We start from the raw sequence: 24,231 nt of genomic DNA on the forward strand, positions 1-24,231 counted from the left end.
CTAACACTTTCTAAGTAAAAGGGTTCTGATAGTCCTGTGGGAGGCATGGATGCCGCAGGGCTGGACCTAGCTTTCCAGGTCAGCAGTTCCCCAGGCAGAGCAGATGAGGAAGGTCAGACAGGAAGCTGGAGAATCCAAAGCCCCCTCCTACCCACACATGTCGGGGCCCAGCATAGCTTTACTCCAGGAGAGAGCACCCTCGGCCTCTGCGGAATTACAGTAAAGCAGGCCCACTTCACACACAGCCCACAGCGCCTCCCTCCCGCCTCCTTCCATCCAGCCTTTCTTTGGCATGGGGGACGGGGGGAGGGGACTGCAGTAGGAAGAGTGTGCCCCAAGTCAGAGTACTAGGTCTGAACAGCCTGTCATCACTGCTGAACTTGGTTCTCCATCTGTGTAAAAGAAGACAATAAATGGGACATCCCTGGCAGGACTAGTTTAAGGATGAAATAAGACGAGTTAGAAGCCTGACCCCGCACCTGGGACCTAACAGATGCAGCTGCTCAGGGCTCCTTAGAAACCTTCCCCTACCCAGTCCCTGCCCAAGCACCCCACTTCCCAGCTGGGGTTGAAGAGGCATGTTATCCTGGTTATCCTCACCAGACAGAAAACAGCGCGCCGTTTTGCCTCTAGAACATCTTTCAACATGAAATTTCCTCTAAGTCTTATGAACACAAGGCCACGAGCTGGGGTGCAGGAGATGCCAGGGTTTCCTCACTCCTGTAGTTCCTGTTTTGGGGCCATTTCTATGCTGTGAGGGGCCCTGGGCCCCTCTGAGTTATCCCAGCACCCTCTTCACACCTGAAAAACCCAAGTAGTTGTTCCACTGATCCCGCTGCTCAACCCTGTCACCCTGACCCCACGCCGGCACAGCCTCCCCAGCCTGTAGTGCTGGGGGCTATGGGAGCTGCCCTTCCCCGCTAGCCTCCAGGGAAGTAAAAAGGGGTTTTAACTGGCTGCTGCTAAGGCCCTGGGAGAGGAGAACACACACAAACACACACACACACACCCCTCCAGGTTTAGAGCTGGGCCCTTTCTCTGCCGTGCTCCTTACACGCACAGACACAGACACACACACACACACACACACCCCTCCAGGTTTAGAGCTGGGCCCTTTCTCTGCCATGCTCCTTATACACACACACACACACACACACCCACTTCCTGACCTCCCCCTCCCCACCCTCTGTCATCTTTCTCTCAGGCCACAAGTCTCCTTCAGCAACCATGCCTGCTAAGAGCTACAGCCACACACACGGTAACCTGATTCTGCAGTGTTTTCACCACAGCCTGCACCCAGCAGTCTGGGGCTGCCCGCCTCCGCTGATCCCATCTGAGGACCCTTAGCTGCGGTCTGTCTCCTGCTCCTAAATGCACCTTGCCCAGGGCTCCTCTTCCAGCCAAAGAACAACCTCTGGAGGCTTCTGCCTCAACCCTGCATCACCCCAACCCCAGAGGCCTCCCCAGCCCCCACCTCTGGCATGCCAACACAGCCCACTGCCAGGCCTGTCTCCTCCCTCGCCCTCCCCTTAGGCCCCTGCCAGGTTAGTGAAGGTCAAATGAACATTCAGCCCAGAATTTAGCGACTCAAGAGTGGGAGACGTTTCGGCTTTGCTTTTTAATAATTTAAGACTACTTCCAGAGAGTCCCAACACTTCAGGGACTGGAAGCGCCAGGTGGGATGGCCCCTCCCCCTGCTCGCGTGCCCTGCCATCTCCCTGCCAGTGACCCACCCACAGCTGCCCTCAGGGAGACTGGGCAGAGAGCTTGTGGCTGGGGACAGCCTGGCAGCAGCTGCAGCCTTGTCCAAGGTCCCAGGAGAAGGAAGACAGAGGCCCTCACGGCCAGGCCGCAGCGGCTCCAGTCTCACTCTGGGCGGGAGCAGAGGTCAGGGCGGTGTGGAGCGGGGCTGGTCTGGCTAGTTCCACTGGCCACAGCTGCACTTCCCTGAAGTTGGTCTTGGTTTCATTTTGTTCCTTCAACCTCATATATCATAAAGATTTCCCAGAAATCCTTAATATTCTGACTACCAGATAACCTCTCTCAGATGTTCTCACACCAGACACATGTTGCCAATATTTGGTTTGGGATATATGGTCCATGGCTATAAGGCTATGACTCCTGGACACTTGGTCCATTTTTGGAAAAAGAGCAAAGGCGTCAGATGGGAGCTGGGAGGAATGAGACTGAAAAAGGCAGGCTCAAGGCCAATATGGCCAAGTACTTTCTTTGGCTCTGGAGTGAGAGGAGCTGGGGGAGCCCCTGACAGTGTGGGATGGGGCCTGGGGGTAAGGCGATGATGCTTAGGGACCAACCAAAGGACCCATTGAATCTCTCTCCTCCTGCTGCCAACAAAGGTGCCAGAAGATGGTGACCCCACCTCAGGCCTGGTCAGGGCGGGAGACAGATCCCCTTCCCTGATTCTGCATAAATTAACATCCTTAAACAAAATACACAAACAGGCTCCTTCCCTCTGCAAGGATGGTCAGTCACAGAAGCCCGACCGAGGCCCGAGGGGTTGCACACCAGCGTGTTCATTTTCAGTAGACAAAGCAGCTTTGTGTAGCACATTCCCAGCCACCCCTGGGGGCGGTTCGGGGTTTCCAACGGGGGTGACAGTGAGGGCCAAGGCACCTCTGCGTCACCGTGGGACAGGCCTCTGCCTCAGCACCCGGATTGACAAGCTCTCCGCGTGGGCCAGGAGTTCCCTCACGTGAGCCAAGCCCAACCCTGCAACCTTGGCTCCGTTCACCTCAAGGATCTCATCCCCCACCCCCAGCAGCCCCGAGTAGAGCTTGGCTGTGCTCTCGTCAGCCATCTCCTGCACGTAGAACCCTGCAAAGGAAAACGGGAGAATTAACGCAGGAAATCCAAATCAAAGATACGCAGCTCTGTGGAATGCCGACCAGGTGGGTGGTGTAGGGGGTGGAGGGGAGGCAGGTGCTTATACAAGGTGCTTCACACACACATGCATGCACACTCCCTCATTATTCCACTTCACAACCACAACTCGCTTTATAATAGATACAGCAGGCCTGCCTCCACTTCATTTTTCCTTTTTTCTCTTTTAAAATGCCCCCAATACAAATAATGCCTTAAGCTGTTGTTATTCATGTATACCTCAGTGTGAATGAGCTAATCTTATCTTTTTCTAGGAGAAGGCTTGATTATAAAATAAGGAGGAAAATGTTAAGACCTATGACATGCCCAGCACTGCTCTAGGTGGGATTCACAAATAAGACCCACCTGCTGCCCTCAAGTAACTGGGGGTGGATGGTATCACTGGAGCCACAAACAAGTGAAAGTGTTAGTCGCTCAGTTGTGTCCAGCTCTTTCGACCCTGTGAACTGTGGCCCGCCAGGCTCCTCTGTCCAGGGTTGCCATTCCCTTCTCCAGAGGATCTCCCAACCCAGGGATACGAACCCATGTCTCCTACCTTGGGAAGCAGGTTCTTGACAACTAGCGCCACCTGGGAAGCCCAGGGAGTAGCGAACAGGCTGAGGTCAAACCCAAACCTGGTTTGCTTCACCGGATTATCTAGAACCAGCCCTGGCTTCAGTCTTCCTTGGATATGGATCCTTAGAATTCAGAGGCATCTGGGCAAAAGCCCAGGAAACACAGAAATTCTGGTTGGTTGGTTGGTTTAGTCGCTAAGTCGTGTATGACTCTTGCAACCCCATGGACTGTAACCCACCAGGCTCCTCTGTCCATGGGATTCTCCAGGCAAGAATACTGGAGTGGGTTGCCATTTCCTTCTCCAGGGGATCTTCCCAACCCAGGGATCGAACCCAGGTCTCCTGCATTGCAGGTGGATTCTTTACCAACTGAGCTACGAGGGAAGCCCCCGTAGAAATTCTAGCCCCCTGTTTACAGTCACAGTGGCTCACTTTTCCTGTCTGCGTACACTCTCCCCTCCAGTGCCCCCGAGGGGCCCCACCTGGCTGGGACCTGCCGGGAGCCAGCTCACGAGATCCCCACTCATGACAGAGTCATGAGGAGAAGGACTGACGAGCAGAGCAACTCAGGCCTCAGGGATTCTCGAGAGGCTGCCTCAGCGCTCACCTTAAAAATGAGATCTCTCTTTCTGACGCTTGCTATAATAAACCTCTTCTTATTTTCTATGACTTAGGCAAAAGACCTTTCCTGATTCCCTACTAAAAAAAGATCATTCTGAAACCTCAAATCAACAAGGCCCCTGAACGGTAGCACCCTAAATAAAATTATCTGGGATATAGAGTATGCTGATCTAAATTCCTTTTGCTAACATATTGGTTTGTTTAATAAATGTACCTGTGCCTTTGGAGCTAATGTGCGTAACTGCTCCCTAGTAATAAAACAGCATTGAGAACCTCCGCACAGAAAGCCCCTATGGGCATAAAACCCTTCGCACGAAAAAAGGCTTGTTAGGAAATACAAAAAATAGTGCTTTGTGGAACTGTTACTTAATCTATATTTACTCACTATGCTTTTACTCTGAACGTATTTAGCCTATATAATAAAAGCATAATAGTTAGAGATTTATATAAATAGAAGTTTAGCTTTAATACAAATAATAAGCCAATTGTTGATTTAACTGATGATTCTTACTTAGAGCTGAATTTCAGCTTGCTGTTCTTTGACTTTATGGAACTACATTCTTTTCTGTTAAGCTCAAGGCTAGAGTAAATTACCAAAAACAGGTTTTACCTTAAAACTTCCTGTTGATGAATTCTTTCCTGATGTGCCCTATACAAAAGTGTTCTGACTGATAAACTCTTATCAATGAAGAGTCACAAGGTGTTAGCAGGCCACCAGGCCAGAAGACGATGTAAACAAAATGAGGCTTTTTGTAACTAAAGACATGCAAACGGCTTCGGTGAGGGTCGAAACTGCTGGCCCATTGAGCTAACTTGATAGGCCCATTAAGATATACCCATTAAGCTAAGTTGGTATGCTCCTTAAGCTGAATCAGTATGTCCCTTAAGCTGAATTGGTATGACTCTATACTTTACATTTGTTTCTATGTACCACTAAAAATATAAAAGCTGTCTTAAAAACAATAAAGTTGGAAGACACTTGGAAACGCCGAGACTCGCTGTGTCTTCTCATTCGCATCGCCGACGCCGTCCTTCCTGAGGGAACCCCTGGACCTGCTGGAGCTGGACTTCGGCAGGGACCATTTCCTGGGTGTCTGAGGAAGGGTGAACCTGGGAAGGAGCTGCTTCTCCTTCTTTCCCTGGTTCAATCTGAGGAACTCATGTCAGCGGAGCGGGCTCTGGGGGCCTCGGGCTGGCTGGGCTGGGCTCCCTGGCCACACAATGCAGGACAGTCCAGCTGACCGAGCCCCTCTTGCCTCGACTTCGGCGAAAAACCTTTCAAACCCTCCCCTTCATCTGTCTCTGCCTGAGGGAGCATAGGCTTTTCCAGGGAAGGCTGGGTGCCCCCCACCCACCGAGTCGCACTAAGTGAGCACAGGTGTGCAGAGCAGGAAGACTGCAGGCTGGGGAGCCTGTGTGGTGACGGCCCCTGCAGGGCGCCCTGGGCCACAATGGCGTGGCTTTAAGCACCCTCACTGCTCCCCAGCCTGAGCTCAGCTGGCTGATTAGAAACACGTAGCAGCTGTCCACGCCCGGCTCTCTACTTCCTCTTCTTAAAATCAGCGTTCTTAGAAGGGACCCGAAAGAGCATCTCCTCTCTGGCTGGAAGCCTTTTAAGACGTCCTGGCGAGTGGGAAGTCATCTCTCCAGTCCGCCCAGCCTCGTAGGAGCTTCTGGTCCCAAGAGAAGGCAAGCTTTTCAAAGCCTACTGTCGAAAACAGGGGTTTAAATGTGCACTGAAATCTCTAAGGCACCTGAAGGTTTGCAGCTCTTGGGTTTAGCAAATTCAATCTGTTGACACGTTCCTGCTCCCCAGTCTGAGCTGTGGAACTCGCTCTCAGTGCTTCTTGGCTGAACTGAGCCTTTCCTGCAAGGCCGGCTCCCTCCTGGCAGTGTCTGTCTGCCATCTTGGCTGCACAAGGCTTTTCTTGCAGCCCTTGCCCTAGCCTTCCCCTCTTCTTTCTGGGCTCTTTAACAGCTTGTCTGCATTGTCTGAGTGCTGGCTGTATGGGGGGAAAGGCAGGTAAGGAGGCAGGGGAGGAACCTGCAGAAATGGCTGCTGTCCAGCAGAGCATGCCAGTGGGGAGGGATGAGAAAACCCAAAAGAATGTAGTCAGAGGACCAGACACTGCTGTCATGCCTGCCATGTAGGGGGAAGACTCCGGGGTACGTTTCACAGTTGGAAGTCATGACACAAGTATGACAGAGAGGCTATTGTAGACATTTATTGTCTGCTGGAAATGGCCTTTGTTAAGGGTGTATGATCTCTGTGTTGTTTTCAATGAGAAGCAGAAGGCAAAGCCTGCCATTCTCACGTGCTTGTACGGACTCAGATGTGACAGCCAGCAAGGAACGCCCACATCATGATGTTCTAGTGAGGAATGCAAACCAGCCCCAACTCACAGCCCCTCTGAGGCCCAGGAGAAGTGACCCTGGGGGGCTGGAGCACAGCCTGAGGCAAGGACGCACCAGTACCAGCCGCATTCCAAGGGTGAGGGCATCTCTGTGGGATAGCCGACAGCCAACCGTAGAGGCTGGAGGAGAGTGCCACCTGGGCAGGATAGGGAAGAGCTGGCACCCACCCAGGCAAGGGGCACCCACGGAGCAGGCCAGGGCAGAGCCCAAGAAGCTCCTGGTCACTAGAGACCCCTGCCCATCAGCAGTCCGTGATGGGTGATGGGGGAGGGAGTCCCACTGCCGCCAAAGAGGCCTAAAGGGACTTGTGGGAAGGATGGGGCACAGGAGACTGCCTGGTTGGGCGTGAGCTCACACTGGCAGCTGGTGCAGATCATGTCTGGGCCCCCTCCCAACCCCCTGCCCTCTGTCTGGAGTTCTACTCCCCAAATACACATACATTCTTTTTCTGAAGAGGGACGGAACAACGTGTGCCAGGGACTTTCCTATATACCCCACTGAAATGACTTTTCCAGGTAGGGTTTCATTAGCTTCATTTTACAAGTTAGGTGTTCTTTATTTATACATGGGCATCCCAAGTAGCACTAGTGATAAAGAACCTGCCTGCCAAAGCACGAGACATAAGAGACGTGGGTTCGATCCCTGGGTTGGGAAGATCCCATGGAGGAGGAAACAGCAACTCACCCCAGTATTCTTGCCTGGAGAATCCCATGGACAGAGAAGCCCTGTGGGCTACAGTCCACGGGGTTGCAAAGAGTCAGACAAGACTAAAGCGACTTAGCAGAAGCATTTACTTATTTATTGGATCGCATTGCCTGGCATGTGGGATCTTAGTTCCCCAACCAGGGATTGCACCTGTACCCTCAATAAGGGAAGCACAGAGTCTTAACAGTTGGACCACCAGGGAAGTCCCTCATTTTACAAATTAGAGACTAGAGGCTCAGAGAGGCTAAGTAACCTGCTCAAGGTCACACAGCCAGCAAAGGCGCTGGAGTACAAACCGTGCTCTGTCATCTAACTACGCCTGCATGCTGCCTCTCTGGCAGGGCCTGACCCCCTCACCGAAGGGTAGAGGAAGCTGGAGGAAAGGGCACAGTGGCTAACAGCCTGTGGAACGCTTTACGATGGCCAACACATGCTCACATTCACAATCTCCCTGCGAGGACAGACAGGTACCCCTCCTGAGGGCCAGAGTGGGGAGACTCTTATCCTCCCTTCCTCTCACACTCATGTAAAATCCACCAGTAGATAGTCAACTACCTTCAAGTCAGCCAGAACCTGGCCATTTCTTACCATCTCCACAGTCATGCCAGTCTATGCCGCTGCCACCATGTCTACCCCAGACTATTGAAATAACCTTAAAACTGGGCTCCTTGGCTCCACTTGCATCCCACTAGGGTCTATTCCCAACACAGCAGCCAGGGACACTGTTAAAAGCATTAAATCAGAGCATGTCAGTCCCAGCTCCAAGCCCCTGGTAACTCTTGTCTCATCTCAAGGAAGACGGCCCCTTCTGAGCTCAGCTCGGTCTCTCTCCCACACTTCGAGGCTCAGCTGTCCCCCAACCTTCCTACCCTCAGCTTAGTCTCTCCCCCTCACCCCGCTCTGTCCAGCTCGACCTCCTTGCAGTTCCTCCCAGGGGCCAAGCTCCTTTCCAGCCCTCAGGGCCCTGCATGGACTGTTGCCTCTGCTTGGAACTCACTGCCCAGACATCACATGGGGCCACCCTCACTTTATGCCAGTGTCTGTCTGCTCAGGGGTCTCTTCTCAGAAAAGCTGCCCCACCAGGACTCCCAGCTCACTGCCCTTGGGCCTTATCCTGATTTATATATATATATATATATATATATATATATATATATATGTAGATAGTCTAATTCCCTCCTGAGAATGTACACTCCTGAGCACAAGGATTTCATCTGTTCCATTTACTGCTCTATCCCCAGTATCTACAACACCTAGTAGATCCTCAACGTATATTGTTGAAAAATAAATGATGGAACATATGCAAGAACTCACTTCAGTCTGCAACTCCAGCAGCAGACAGTGTTCTGCCACCTAAATAGCTTTGACCCAGGAGATCAAAGCACAGAAGGACTAAACCCACCGCAGCACAATCCATCCATGGGGTTGGACACAACTGAGAGACTTTCACTTTCACTTCACTTTCGCCCTGTGATGGATCCTAGCCCACAGACCTTGGGTAAAGGCCTGGGCAAGTCATTTTTTCCCTGAAAGATTCATGCAGCAGGGCTGAGAACTGGCCAGGGTGCAGAAGGACACCCAGAGGCCTTCCCTGATCCTGCCAGTGCTGAATCAGGACCTAGCAGGCCGACCGGCTAGGGGCCTGGAGCCAGGATCCATGTGAACATCCCCAGCAGGAGCCTGCCCGGAGGGAGGGGCCTGGATGCAGAGACAGGCAGGCACGGTCCACGAGCCCGGACACACTCTGCAGCTAGAGGAAGGGAACCACACCAGCCACATCAAAGGGATCCGGAGAACCAGCCAACACAAACAACCTCCCTCTGACTCCCCCATGAAAAGATGGGAGTCGGGATTCTGATTTCAAGATGGCCGGAGGGACAGTGGAGCAAGCCTGCCATCTCCACCGCCTGGAGGGGAGAATTCCAGTCCCTTCACTGAGAGTCCAGAGCTCCTGCTCGGTCAAAACCTGGAAACAGAAATGGCCACGGCCAGAAGGCACTGCTGCGGTCTGCTGATGCCCTGGGGGCAGGGGAGCCAGAACAGGGGACGAGGCCTACCTGAGTCCCGGCGTCCATTCCCAGAGGCCACGTTGAAGCCGAAAGTGCCCTCCGGCGGGCGCTGTAGCTGCAGCTGGCTCGTGCCGTCGGGGAACACCTCCACCAGGCGGCCCACGGTGCGCGCCGGGCCAGGGGCACTCACGTCCTCCACGCTGAGGGCGCGCCGGGCTGGCGCCTTGCCCGGCCTGTAAGGGGCGAGAGGCGAGGGAGGGCAAAGGGGGCAGGCGCTGGAGCCTCTAGGCCTAGAGGAGGCCTCCAGCCAGGGCCGGGCCTGGCTGTGCCCACAGCTGTGTGAGGCTCCACAGACTCCCCTCCCCCAGAGCAGCGGTTCTTAATCATTTTAATTGGAGACATCTCTCTGAGAATGTGAGGAAGTTTTTATTTTACACAAAAATCCCAGGAATTTAATGGACCCCCTAAAGCCCCTCCATGGAGCCCCCAATAAGAGCAGCTAGCCTAGCGGGCCTCATCAGAGAGGGTGGTTTCTCTAGGCAGGCCTGGTCAGGGGGCAAGGACCTCTTTGGGGTCCCTGTCTCTGGATCTTTAATCAAATCTTCAGCTGGACTAAGGAAGCTCTCTGAACATTCAGATTTCCAGATGCTGCTAAGGGCCATGCTGCTAAGGCAGGAAGGAGTTAAGTGTATAGCTCCACTGTCTATGCTCTGGGTCTCCCCTCTAAAACACTTGCCCACTCTTACCTGTCAGCTGCACTGTGATCCCCTGGCTCGCCTACCAGGTAGAGGTTGGACCGGTCCACCTTGCCACTCAGCAGAGAATGGAGGTTCTGAAAGGAGGTGGCTTTCCTATGTTGGCGAGAGGGTGACACCTGGTGGGGAAGACCCAATATTGCAGGTAAGAAAAGCCATCTGGTAAGGGGTTGACAGGGGTTCCCTCGTAGTTCAGCCGGTAAAGATCTGCCTGCAATACAGGAGACCGGGTTTGATTCCTGGTGTTGGGAAGATCCCCTGGAGAAGGAAATGGCAACCCACTCCAGTATTCTTGCCTGGGGAATCCCATGGACAGAGGAGCCTGGCAGGCCACAGCCCATGGGGTTGTTAAGAGTCAGACACAACTTAGTGACTAAACCACCACCAAGGGGTTGACAGAGAGGGAACCCCAACCCTGAACCTGAGGGTCTGCTAAAAAACTGCTTAACAGAATAACCATAACTTACTTAAAGAGATGGGCCTACGTAGGCACTCTGAAGCTTCAAATTAAAAAAAAAATTGTTGGCTGAAATAACAACTGAATAGGATAATGCTAATTATCTCACTGATTAAGAAAATCTAACTTTCTCCTTGATTAAGAAAACAAGTTAGGACTTCCTGGTGGTCCAGTGGTTAAGAATCCACTTGCTAATGCAGGAGACAGGTTCGATACCTGGTCCGGGATGATTCCACACATCACAGGACAAATAAACCTGTGCACCACAACTATGGAAGCTGCATACCTAGAGCCTGCACTCTGAAACAAGAGAAGCCACTGCAGTGAGAAGCCTGCGCACCACAACTAGAGAAAGCCCACGAGGCAGTGAAGACCCAGCACAGTCATAAATAAATGCATTTTAAAAAAAGGTAAAATGAAATAATTACAGAATAATGAACAAAATTTTAGAGTTAAAAATCTTAGTTTGTGATTCTTTAGTATCCCTTTCATGATCACTGACATTAAAAATTTTATCAAGTATGCACCTAAAAACTCTGTGCATGATGGATAAGACTGAAGTCCCTTTCACACCACGGTGGGGGTGGGGTCAGCATGGACAGGTCAGAAGCCCTAAATGTACGTTTTAAGTGTGAGGCTAGCAGCATGGATGACGCTGTGCAGGGAAGCACAGTGACTCAGCTCAGGAGGCCCCGGGGCCCTGGAGGAGCCACTGCCTGCGCAGCACCCGAAGCAAGAGCTCTCCAGGTGAAGACTGGGATGGGGAGTTCCAGGCAGAAGAACTAGTAGATGAAGACAGGCGGAGATGGGAGAAAGCATGGATGTTCTGGAACATACTCGTGGTCTGGGTGGCTGGGCTGCAGAGGTGATGGGCGATGGGCTGGAGCCAAGGGCCAGATCCGGAGAGACCTCGTATGACCTGCAGAGGAGCCACTGAGTGATACTAATCAGAATAATTACAAGGTCCGATCTGTGTTCTAGAAACTGACCCAGTGAGGAGGCTATTCTGAGGGTGCAGGTGGGAGGCAGGGAGAGGCAGACTTCTAAACAAATACTGCACACATTATTTATCACATTGGGAATCCGTGCTCCCAGGATAAGCTGTATTATCTAGAAGCTCAAGAGGGGGCCCTGAGCTTGCCTTGAAGTTCTGGAGGGCATCCTGGAAGAAGTCATGTTCAACTCAAGAGTGGAAAGGCAGAGAGGAAGGGAAAAGGGAGGAAGGAACGAGCCACAGCCACTAGAGGACGTGGGAGCCGCCCACGAGGTAAGGGTGCTCACTGCCTACTTAGAAGGGCAGAGTGAAAACCAAGACCGTCTGCACTCTCACCACGCACTCTTGGCAGCACAACAGGAAGGGGTTCACCCTGAGACAGGTCATGAATATACCAGGGTGAGGGGGAGTCTTATTTTCTTTTTTTAGTTCTTGAACAATTCTTTCTGCTGCTCAGTCCTCCTGGCACTTGCTCCCACCCTTTCTTGGCCAGCTTACTTCCTAACTTGGCCCACTCGGACTACATGGCAGATAATGGGCTGTCATCTCCCTTGGGTACACAGACTGAAGCTCTGACGGCCATACATCTGAGCACCATGGCTCAGACACACCAGGGACAAATCTAACTTCGGGAGAAAAGCAGCGAATTCCTGGAGCACCATGTCAGTCTAGGCTTTTGTCCCCAGCTTGAGATTGTTTTGCTTTTGTTTCTTTGCCTTCCAATTCATCCAACCAGCAAATATTTATACCATACGCGATGCAAGACAACCAACGGAATGCTCATTCAGTCTGCATTCTCTTCCCTACTTCAGCCTGAAAAACGAAGGCTCCAATGCACTAAACCTCAGTTGCCTGCTTTGTTCTGCCCAGCAGAGGGGGCGGGGAAGAGAACAGACATGATACCTGGAAAATCTGGACTAGAACAGCACTTTCAGAGACCCAGCTGAGAGTTAGGCGCTGCTGTTGGTTTACTGTTGGTTTACCCTCTAGCGCATGAGAAGGGAACTTTAGCAGGCTACCCTGTGTTCATTCACTCACTCATTCATTCACTGTGTACTATGCTAATTATCATACTAAATATTTGGAATATAAAGATCAAGTAGCGTTCCCTCAGAGAGTCACATTCCACTGAGGGGAGACAGACAAAAATCAAAATACTACCTGACAAGTTCCATGAAGGAGGAAAGTGCAGGATGAGAAGGGAAGACGGAGCAGAGGTGCCCAGCTCAGCCCAAGAAAGGATTAGAAGCAGTTTCCTGGAGGAAGCTGTGCCTTAAGTATTGATGCATGAACAGGCATTAGCAGGTGGAGAAGATGGGAAGAATATTTCAGGTAAAGGTTCAAACTGTGTGGCCTGATTTCAGAACTGCAAGGTCAAGGATAACTGAGGTTGAGTATTAGGGGAAAGATCAGTCAGATTGCAGAAACCCTTTGGCAATGTCAAATGACCGCAAAGTGTTTTCCTGGGGGTGATAAGGAACCAATGGTGGATGTTCCACAAGGAGGGGCGGCAAGACCAGATTTGCATGCAGGAAGGACCATTTTGGAAGCCACATGGGGAAAGACAGGGCAGGGACGCCAGTGAGGAGGCTGTGGAGGCAATCCAGGTGTGCAGTGATCTGTGCTAGACTAGTAGAGTGGCTGTGGCCGCGGGGAAGCTTCCAGAATAATCAGGCAGCCAATGCCAGGCCTTGGCAGAGGTGGCGGAGTGAGCCCAGGCTGGGACAGCGGGGTGGAAGGACAGAACTCGCTCACCGCACCGCATCCAGGGAGTCCACGTCTTGCCGATGGACCGTGGGGATGCCTTTCCCCACCCTGGGCTCCTCAGGAGCACCCCGGCACTTCTCTTCTCCTTCACCTTTCATCTCAGTGGTGGCCACCACCCCACTGCCCTCACACACCCCTGGGCTGGGCCCTTGGGACTCTCACCAGATGCAAGGATTGTAAGGATGGGGCTCTCTTCGCTTTGGGGGTGCCAGTGTGTGAAGCTGGGCCAGGCGCAGGGGGCTGCAGCTGCTCCACGCTGTAGCTGCGGGACTTGCCCATCTTGGGCCGCGTGCCCTGACTCAGTGCCGAGAAGAACTTCTTCAGCCCTAGGGCAGAGGCGATGCCCCCGCTGCTTTTCTTGCTCTTGTCAGAAGCGGGGACGGAGGGCGGGCTGGGGCCCGCACTGACCCCCGACGAGGCACTGGAATGCAAAGGTGGATGTGAGGTGGGTGGGAGAGGGCTGGGGGAGGCAAGAACCTTAGGGTCCTGGGAGGCCCAGGTGGGCCAGCACCCCAGCCTCGAGGAGGAGGTGACAGCCTGGCTGCAGACAGAAAGGCCGAGTGGACTTCTGCAGGAGCCTCTGCTTGGGCAGCAGAGAAGACCCTCAGGGTCACAGCCAACTATGGGTTCACTAGTCATCTGTTCACCCAGTGATTCATCAGAACCTCTGCTAGGCTTCCTGCCAGCACTGGCATGTGGCAAATAACGAGGGTATGGGATAAAGCAGATGGACAAGACCCTTCCACTTGGGAACTTACGAACAACACACTAGTAAACAAGGGAGAAGCCCTCTGGGTGACCGATGAGCAGGGTGAAGCAGAGGGTGACAGGGTGGCTGGGGAAGGCCTCTCTCACAAGACGACATTTAAACCGAGGGCTGAATGGCAGGAAGGAGTCAATCCTGCCGAGCCTGGAGGTGAGAATTCCGGGGCGAGGGGGCAGCTGAAACCACAGCCCTAAGCAGGAAGAGGCTTGCTGTGTGGTGGGTTCAAGAACATAACAGGGCCAGGCCTGTAGAACTTTGACATGAGGAAAGAGGGATCAGCAGGGATCTGACAGGTGACTGAAGCTGAATTACATTGAGTGTTATGTCAGGGAAAGGGGTTTGCATCAGGGTAAGGTACCAGACCACCTGATCTGCCTCTTGAGAAGTCTGTATGCAGGTCAGGAAGCAACAGTTAGAACTGGACATGGAACAACAGACTGCTTCCAAATAGGAAAAGGAGTACGTCAAGGCTGTATATTGTCACCCTGCTTATTTAACTTATATGCAGAGTACATCATGAGAAACACTGGGTTGGATGAAGCACAAGCTGGAATCAAGATTGCCAGGAGAAATAACCTCAGATATGCAGATAATACCACCCTTATGGCAGAAAGGGAAGAAGAACTAAATAAAGAGTCTCTTGATGAAAGTGAAAGAGGAGGAGAGTGAAAAAGTTGGCTTAAAGCTCAACATTCAGAAAACTAAGATCATGGCATCTGGTCCCATCACTTCATGGCAAATAGATGGAGAAACAGCGGAAATAGTGGCAGACTTTATTTTGGGGGGGCTCCAAAATCACTGCAGATGGTGACTGCAGCCATGAAAATAAAAGACATTTACTCCTTGAAAGAAAAGTTATGACAAATCTAGACAGCATATTAAAAAGCAGAGACATTAATTTGCCAGCAAAGGTCCATCTAGTCAAGGCTATGGTTTTTCCAGCAGTCACGTATGGATGTGAGTTGGACTATAAAGAAAGCTGAGCGCCAAAGAATTGATGCTTTTGAACTGTGGTGATAGACAAGACTCTTGAGAGTCCCTTGGACTGAAAGGAGATCCAACCAGTCAATCCTAAAGGAGATCAGTCCTGAATATTCATTGGAAGAACTGATGCTGAAACTCCAATACTCTGGCCACCTGATGTGAAGAACTGACCCATTGGAAAAGACCGTGATGCTGGGAAAGATTGAAGGCGGAAGGAGAAGGGGACAACAGAGGATGAGATGGTTGGATGGCATCACTGATTCAATGGAGATAAGTTTGAGTAAACTCTGGGAGTTGGTGATGGACAGGCAGGCCTGGCATGTTGCAGTCCACGGGGTTGCAAAGAGTCGGACACAACTGAACGACTGAACTGAACTGAACTGAAGGTAAGTGAAAGGATAAACCACTGAGGTTTCAGTCAGAGAAATGACATCATTTAATTAAGGACAAGGAACAACAGACTGGTTCCAAGTTGGGAAAGGAGTACGTCAAGGCTGTAAATTGTCACCCTGCTTATTTAACTTATATGCAGAGTACATCATGAGAAACGCTGGAGTGGAAGAAACACAAGCTGGAATCAAGATTGCCGGGAGAAATATCAATAACCTCAGATATGCAGATCACACCACCCTTATGGCAGAAAGTGAAGAAGAACTAAAGAGCCTCTTGATGAAAGTGAAAGAGGAGAGTGAAAAAGTTAGCTTAAAGCTCAACGTTCAGAAAACTAAGATCATGGCATCTGGTCCCATCACTTCATGGCAAATAGATGGGGAAACAGTGGAAACAGTGTCAGACTTTATTTCGGGGGGCTGTAAGATCATTGCTGATGGTGATTGCAGCCATGAAATTAAAAGACGCTTACTCCTTGGAAGGAAGGTTATGACCAACCTAGATAGCATATTTAAAAGCAGAGACATTCCTTTGCCAACAAAGGTCCGTCTAGTCAAGGCTATGGTTTTTCCAGTGGTCATGTATGGATGTGAGAGTTGGATGGTGAAGAAAGCTGAGCGCTGAAGAATTGATGCTTTTGAACTGTGGTATTGGAGAAGACTCTTGACAGTCCCTTGGACTGCAAGGAGATCCAACCAGTCCATCCTAAAGGAGTTCAGTCCTGGGTGTTCATTGGAAGGACTGATGTTGAAGCTGAATCTTCAATACTTTGGCCACCTCATGCGAAGAGTTGACTCATTGGAAAAGACCCTGATGCTAGGAAGGATTAGGGGCAGGAGGAGAAGGGGAGGACAGAGGGTGAGATGGTTGGATGGCATCACTAACTTGATGGACATGGGTTTGGGTAAACTCCGGGAGTTGGTGATGGACAGGGAGGCCTGGCATGCTCCGATTCATGGGGTCGCAGAGTCAGACACAACTGAGCGACTGAACTGAATTGAGGTTTTCAAAGACACCTCAGAGTATTGTGGGAAGAAGGAACTGAAGGGGCAGGAGGAAGGCAGAGAGCAGATAGAGACTGTTAAATTTGTACTGAGAGAAGAAACACACAGACCAGGAGAAATGCCATGCAGGTGGCTGCAGGGGCCAAAGAGGACATGCCAGCGGATAAGGGTGGGAGGGGAGGGGGAGGGGGCAGCAAAGACGGCAGAGTGCAAGCGCTGTGGGGATGGCGGGGTGCTGTGTGTTTGCCAGGGGGAGGACCCCAGGAAGCAGCTTTCATCAGGCATGATCAAGAGTTCCACTAGGCCTTTCGGGCATCCTAGTGGGGATGTTGGGGGAACTGGATGCACAAATCTGGAGTTCCAGGGAACATACAGGGCAGGAGGTGGCGATCTGGCTGCAATAGCATATGAAGCCCTGGGCCACAGGTCACCAGAGATGACGTGTAGTGGAGAAAGGAGGGCCCAGCCAGAGGACCAGCTCACCAAGGCTCGGCAGCCCCAGAGCAAGGACTCCGAGCCTCGGGACTGAAGGAGAGCGTGGAACCGTGATTGCCGGGCTGTTTCCCACCCCAGGGTCAGGAGCAAGTCCTCAGACAGAGAGCCCAAGCTGGGAGCACCTGGAGGGCTGGGACTGTATGCACAGCTGTGCCCAGCACAGCGCCCGCAGCTTGAGGCCGTTTGGGGAAAGCTTGGGGAATGAATAGGCATGCACACTAGACTGAACAGGGCAGGGGACGGAGTGCTGGGGTGCCATGCTTGCACCTAATCTAAAAGCCCTCGGAGGATCTGGGAGTAGTTAACTTATCCTGCTGCCACTCCGGGGGGCTCCTTCCCCACCCAGCACTCCAACCCCACACCTCGCTCATGTCACTCACCGGGATGATACGTGCCCTACAGAACTCGGCTCTGTCCTCCGCAGGCCTCTGTCTGCTTCCTGGCTGGACTCGGGATCCTCTGAGGCTGGGCAGAAGGTGATGCCCACAGAGCTGATGGTGCCAACAGCTGCTGAGGCAACACAGCCTTGGAGTCCTCCTGCAACAACCACAGCAATCCTCCCGTGGTACTGATCTACCCCCACGGGTCATGGGGGGGAGTGGGGCATTCCCAGCGACAGAGGCAGGAGAGCCAGAGGAAGATGCAGGGAAGCGGGAGCCCCACAAGAGCCATGGAGGCGGTGGTGAGACCCACACGCAACAGGGAGGGGTCCTGTTTCCCTGGGCTGAAGCCCATCACCCCCAGCATAGCACCTGGTAAGCAGCAGATGAGAAATAAACATCTGTGGAATGAAAGTTTGGACTTCCCTGGTGGTACAGCGGATAGGAGTCTGCCTGTCAACGCAGGGGACACAGGTTCAATCCCAGGTCTGGGAAGATTCCACACGCCGCAGAGCAGCTAAAGCTCATATGCCACAACTACCGAGCCTGCATGTTGCACCTTCTGAAACCCATGTGCTAGAGCCAGTGCTTGGCGACAAGAGAAGCCACCACCAAGAGAAGCCCATGCCCAGAAACCAAGAGTAGCCCCCACTTGCTGCGGCTAGAGAAAGCCCGCATGCAGCAACGAAGACCCAACACAACCAAAAATAAAAATAAATAAATAATTTTTAAAAAATGAAAGGCTGCTTATAATAAGCCATGTCCCTCCTGTATCAAGAGATATATTGAAGGACTTGTGGACACAGTGGGGGAAGCAAAGAGTGGGACGAATGGAGAAAGTAGCATCGGCATATATACACTACCATGTGTAAAACAGATAGCTGGTGAGAAACTGCTATATAACACAGGGAGCCCAGCCTGGTGCTCTGTGATGACCTAGGGGGTGGGATCAGGGTCTTGGAGGAGGCTCAAGAGGGAGAGGATATATGCATAATTATAGCTGACTTGCACTGCTGTATGGGAGAAACCAAGGGCTTCCCTGGTAGCTCAGCAATAAAGAATCCACTGGCAACGCAGGAGACACAGGTTTGATCCTTGGGACAGGAAGATCCCCTGGAGGAGGGCAGGGCAACCCACTCCAGCATTCTTGCCTGGAGAATCCCATGGACAGAGGAGCCTGGCGGGCTATAGTCCATGGGGTCACAAAAGAATCGGACACAACTTAGCGACTAAACCACCACCAACAAAAATGGAAGAAACCAACACAACATTGTAAATTGGTTTTCCTCCAATGAAACAAAAGAGAGAGACATACATGGTGGCGGGGGTGGGGGAGTGGAATTTGTGTTCCTGGGACAAGACCCACAATCCAGTTGGCTGTGATGTCTAACAGCTAAATGATAGTCACCATTTCTGGAGCATCTGTGATATGCTAGGCAAGAGTTAAGCCCTCTATGGAGATTATTGCCTGAGCTCCTAGGAGATGGGTTCTAATGATATTCTCAGGTTAGAGAGGAGAACTGGAGACAGAGGGGTGATGTGAGGAGCCCAGGACCTCGTGGTGCTCCAGCAGGTGAAGGCTGGGCTGCCCAGAAAGGTCAGCAGCTCTCAAAATAGGAGCCCCACAGGAAGTGGGTAGGGGCAGCCAGCCTAGTGCCTACCCAAGGGAGGAAAACCACACTTGAGCACCGGGCAGGCGGAGGCTCAGGGTGGGACCTGCTTCCTCAAGGTTCCTGTGAGTACGGGAGGGATAGGGCGGCGCTGGCACCCCGTGTGCAGTGGAGGGGTGGCAGCACCCCCGAGGTGGGGCGGGCGCTGGGCACCTGCATCCTCAGTGAGGTCAGCATGGCCCGTCACCTCTCCGGCCTCTCCCCCTCACTGCTCCCAAGCCCTGGATTCCTCCTGAGCCATCACAGTGCCAGGGCTGCCAGAGCCGTGGGCATGTGAAGGCAAGGCTGCCACCTCTGCCTAAGAGTGAGTGGCTGAGTTGCTCACCTCAGATCACAGCATCAGGGAAGCTCAGGATTTGCCTGCTACACGAGGACCCCTTCCAAGGCCAGAGGGGATACCCTCTGGCCTTCAGCAGCCTTGCCTGCTGAAACCTACCAGTGTGCCCAGTAGGCTCAGGGCTCTAGGAGAGCTTGGGTACCAGAGAACAACCCCAGCACTCCTTGTAGGAGCTCTGCTTACTGGTCACCGTGTCATCCGGACAGCACACCTGCTTGGCTGCGGAAGGTCTCAGGGGGTAGACTCCTGCTGAATTAATTCACTTATGCATTCCCTGCAAGGCCTAGCATGGTGCCTGGCCTGTAACGGGTCACACTGTACTGAATGAATGAGTGTATGAAGAGACGATGTTGAAGGGGAGGGACCTTAGCTGTGGGATTATCTGGCATTTGCTGTTCTAAGCAAGTAGTAAATCCTGGAGCTGCTGCCTCTTTCTGCTCTGTTGGTAGTAAAATTCCCTCAGAGTCCAGCCCTCCCACAGCCACAGAGCTTGGAGCTCCTTTAGCATCCCTACCACCGCCTCCCTGGGAGGAGTTGGCTAGTCTGCCTCCAGGCTGATGTCGAATCCTGCACCCGCTCACAGACCCTGCCAACTTTCCCAACATCTGCCGGGCTCTGGGAGCTGCTGGGAGGAATGCATAGCTCTGTCATCTATTACGATGAACAGTTAAGAGCCTGGTGGGCCACAGACCCAGCCCATGATCTCCAGGCTAGCACCACCCTAGCCCCAGGACCATCCCTTACCATCTCTGTGGTCCTCCAGCGGTGCTGCGGGCTCCTGGCTTCGAGCACCCATCTCCCCCACGAGGATGGCTCCTCCCCAGGGCTCCTGCAGCCCCTGGGGCACGCTGCTGTTGCAGTTGTTGGTGGACAGGGCCCGCAGCGGGTGCCTGCTGTGGGGGCTGTGGGGCTGGGGCTGTGGCGGGGTGAGCTCGCGGGTCCTGGGAATTGCGCTTCTGGAAGCAGGCAGGGGGCTGTCCATGGGCTCTCCCTGGTCGCCCAGCCTGCGAAGCCCAGCCAGAGCTGCCTTCCTATGAGACACGGATGAGGCAGTTTTCTTTGAAGAGGGAGGAGTTGGCACCCAGCCGAGGGAAGCAGTCGGCTGTTCGGCCTGGTGGGGGGCAGAGGTCTCTGCGTGGCTCTGTTGAGGGCAGTCAGTTCCCAGAGACTCGTGGCTTTCTATAACCGGGCCTTGTCTGCTTGGCTCCGAGGACCCCAGCTTCATGGGAGAGGCGATGGTGTAGGCTGTCCGAAAATCCCCTGGGTGAGCCCAGTGATTTTCCAGCCCTGGTCCAGGCTGCCACGGGTACCCGGGGAAAGCCTTCTTCAAGTCCTGGACAGGAGGCTTAGAGAAAGCATCTTCTCTGGGGAGCAGAGCCCCTGCCGTCGTCTGGCCCGCGCCTTCTGTCACCTCATCGGACACCTCTAAGAGCTCCAGCCCAGGCAGGTCATGCAAGGCCTGAGGGCTCTGGGGCGGCTCCATCTCAGCCTTGCGCAACCACCTGTGGCCTCCTCGAGGCCTGGGGGCCCGCAGGCGGGCCCTGCTGGGCTGAGAGGTCCCGGCCTCCTCACTGTCGGTCCGGCAGCTGTCGGAGGTGTCGGTGCTGTCCAGGGCCGAGTCCGCCTCCTCGGGAAGCGCCTGGTCCCCGATGTGCGTCTCCCTGATCCACTCGGTGTGGAGCCGGGGCTCGGCGGCGGAGAGGAGCAGAAGCGGGGCACTCAGGCCCCGAGAGCTGAGGGGCTGCGCCGACACACCCTCCCTCCCGCAGGCGGGTTCGCGCTCCCGGAGGACCCTCGAGCCGGGGGCGATGCAGTGGCCGCAGGCTCGGCACCTCCTCTCGCTGCCCCGAGCGGGAGGCGGCGCGGAGAGGCCCCCGTGCTGCAGTCCACTCAGCAACGGGTGCAGAGCGCCCGCGCCCGCGTCCCGGCGCCGGCAGCCCCCTTGGATGTAGTCAGCGAGGTCGGGCTTAGAGCGCAGGGGGCCCTGGTCCGCCGTGCTCAGCACCTGGCGCTGACGTTGCTGCAGCCGCTCCAGGTAGCGGGACTCGGCTTCCCGGGCGGACTCATCCTCAAAGCGGACGTGGGACGGGGAGGCGCCCCGCTTCGGCCACTGCCCGCTGCTGGACTCCCCGCTGGAGGAGTCGCTCGTGTTCCCGTTTTGGAGGTTGTCTTGGCAGGCGAAGGTCATCCTCGGGTCCAGGGCTGGGCTTTTCCGCCCATCTCTGACGGGCAGGCAGGAGGAGAGAAGTCATGAGCAGGAGGAGGTGAGGAAGGTACAACCTCCTCCCTGGACGCGCACCAGCCCTACCTGTCCACCCTGGGGCACGGTCCCGCACAGCGCTCAGGGAAAACTACAACCCAAAGTTGCCCAAATCAGGTTCCTAGGGAGTCCGGCAGCAAAGCAGAGAAGCTTACAGGCCCATCCCCATCCTGAACACAGTGCTGAACAAAATGAATACAAACTTCTGTACTTTTGGCTTTGCCTCTGTTGCCCGTCTCCGCCTGAGTTAAGGTGAAACGCTGTTAAACGCAGGACTGTAGCAAGGATGATACCAAAGTACTGGTGTGTGTTTAGAAGTGAGTCTGGCCATCATGGGCATCTGGTGAGCTGTGATGAATTGCGGCAGTACTGCATTTGTTATAAAGGTTTAATGGGAAGAGCATAAGTTTCCATGGAGACCGTGTGGGACCTGCAGTCAGAGTTTCTAAGCATTCCTGCTCTCAAAATTGTTCACTCAGGGTTCCTAACCATCTTGCTTGGACAAAATTTAGACATAGTGACACTGGTATTTCTCCCTGGTCTCTCCATCTAATCTGTTCTAACACTCCCTCCTGTATCCGCCCCTCCCCAGCCCCTCTCACATACTCTGTCCCAGAACGCTGTGACAACAATTACTATGCTTGGAAGAGTCCTCACATTCTGTCGTCAGCCTTTGCTCTGAGAGACACTGTGGCTGGTGGTCGAGTCCTGCTCTGCTGAAGAAAACACCTCACAAATCTCATACCGGGGCCCCAGGAGCCAGGCAACCTGAGTTTCAGATCCCTGTGTAAATGGACCCTACGGGCCCTTGTCTATCAGAGGCCACCTAAGTAAGGACCATATTTCTCCCTGCCTTTCCCAGCAGCACCTCGCCACTCCGGGAGTTGGTGATGGACAGAGAAGCCTGGCGAGGTGCAGTCCATGGGGTCATAAAAAGTCGGACATGACTGAGTGACTGAACTGAACTGAACTACTTCTTTTGAATTACTGAGAAGAGTACCCATGCAGACAGTTATCTATGCTGGCATACTTTATTTGTTGTTACTGCTTTTAGTCCTCAAAGACACCTACAAAAGCTTCCCTAACTATACTTTCCTCCTAGCACAACTCGTTCAAGCTTGTCTTGACACTCCAACAACTTACTATAAATGAAATGTATGTGAGTGATTGGTTGAGTTACTTATCCTTCCTCTAATTGGATGCTTCAGTGATTCTGGAGGAAAGATGTCAGTGCTCTCAAAAAGGCTGCCTTCACATGAGTTCCTTCTTCACCAAATTTACAGCTACCCAACAGAAAGACAGGTGTGGTGTGCAATTAAAAGGAAAGGAGTTCAATGTGGACACAGGGTGGGTAAGAGGAGAGTGGGATGAAATGGGAGAGTAGCACTGGCATATATACACTACCATGTTTAAAACAGGTAGCCAGTGGGAAGCTGCTGTACAGCACAGGGGGGTCAACTTGGTGCTCTGTGATGACCCAGAGGGGTGGGATGGGGGGCGTGGTAGGAGGAGATATAGGTATACATATAGCTGATTCACTTTGTTAACACAACACTATAAAGCAATTATAAAAAAGGAGGTCAGACAATGGCAGGAATAAACCATCCATGCTTAACAATTACTGTTAAAACATGCCAGCCAGTGGGGAGAGTGGCCAGTGAACTGGTTAACTTCCTTAATGATACATGTCATTGACTAGACTGGACAGTGCATCCTTCCAGGCTGTGCTTTCTGTATGGATAAATGGCCTTGCCTGCCTGACTCAGGTGAGCATGTGCTCACCTGGGCCCTGAGGGTATCCCTGACTAATCCAATTCATCCCCTTCCTGGGGGCCTCGACAGCCAGGCCGCTGACTAATCTCAAGACCCTGATGGGTTAGAATGGTCTGGATCACAGATGGCATGGAGTATGGCACATACAGGCTACCCTTGGGGGTCCTAGGGTGGACTGGTATGTCAGGGCTAAATTGTCCAAGACTGATTCCTTGCAAAGCTCCATGGGAAACAGCTACAGCTGAGAGCTTACTCCCTCACCTGTGCCATGTCAGCTCACTACAACCTCAAATCTTGGATCCCAGGTCTCTGGTCACACCAAGAGAGGGGCTGGTGCTCACCCAGACATGAATGCTGAGCTGGCACAATAAAGCTAGAGCCAAGTGTGTCATACTGCATTGTACCCTAGCCCGCAATTCACACCAAGGAGTGGGTGAGTACTTCCTAAATCAAGGACGCTGCAAAGTGCCACAGTGCGCGTTCTAGGGGCTTCCCTGAAGCCTGATGCTAGGTGTTCCCTAGGTGTTTACACTGCCCTGGATGCAATGGGCGGGGCAGCCTACACACCTGCCACCACCCCGACTCCAGCATTTTCCCCAAATGGCACTGCTCCAGGAGGATTTAAAAAAAAAAAAAAAGAACTTCTGCTAAGCAAGTGGATCTGCCCGCTTGAGATCTGAGCAGATCCTGGGCTGCTCTGAGGAATACTGACACACTGTCAGTCATCCTGTTTTCTGGAACCCATTAGCAGACAGGGCCATCTTATCCATCAGGCACAATAGCCACAGTACCTGGGAACCACAATTCTCCTGGGGCCCATGAAAATGTTTTAGCTTCTTTCAAAGTCAAAAGAGAATAAACAAATACACTTTTCAGTCAAAGAAAACATTCTCAGATATAACATTAATATATTCACCTTTTAGCCAGCATGGTCATAAAATTTAATTTTTAACTTTGCTTATGGGGAAAGGGCTTCCTAGGTGGCTCAGTGGTA

The 24,231-nt window shown here is 52.9% G+C and overlaps 1 protein-coding gene across 2 annotated transcripts in view; it reads right to left on the reverse strand.

Moving 5' to 3' along the window:
- Positions 1-1,599: 1,599 nt before the first annotated feature.
- The window catches only part of KIAA1614 (KIAA1614 ortholog), a 41,978-nt gene continuing 19,346 nt past the window's right edge, over positions 1,600-24,231 (reverse strand). The window contains exons 5-10 of one of the 2 annotated variants that reach the window (XM_081485830.1): positions 19,949-21,426; positions 17,198-17,324; positions 13,341-13,599; positions 9,952-10,079; positions 9,254-9,438; positions 1,600-2,835 (exon numbers count right to left, since the gene is read on the reverse strand). In XM_081485830.1, coding sequence (XP_081341956.1) covers positions 2,642-2,835; positions 9,254-9,438; positions 9,952-10,079; positions 13,341-13,599; positions 17,198-17,324; positions 19,949-21,426 — 2,371 coding nt within the window. In that variant the 3' untranslated portion in view covers positions 1,600-2,641. Of the gene's footprint in view, positions 2,836-9,253; positions 9,439-9,951; positions 10,080-13,340; positions 13,600-17,197; positions 17,355-19,948; positions 21,427-24,231 lie in introns of both variants that reach the window. The other variant, XM_081485829.1, reaches the window with a different exon arrangement.

Source organism: Giraffa tippelskirchi, chromosome 5, assembly GCF_054371585.1.
Source record: "Giraffa tippelskirchi isolate mGirTip1 chromosome 5, T2T-mGirTip1v1.2.pri, whole genome shotgun sequence".
NCBI lineage: Eukaryota > Metazoa > Chordata > Mammalia > Artiodactyla > Giraffidae > Giraffa > Giraffa tippelskirchi.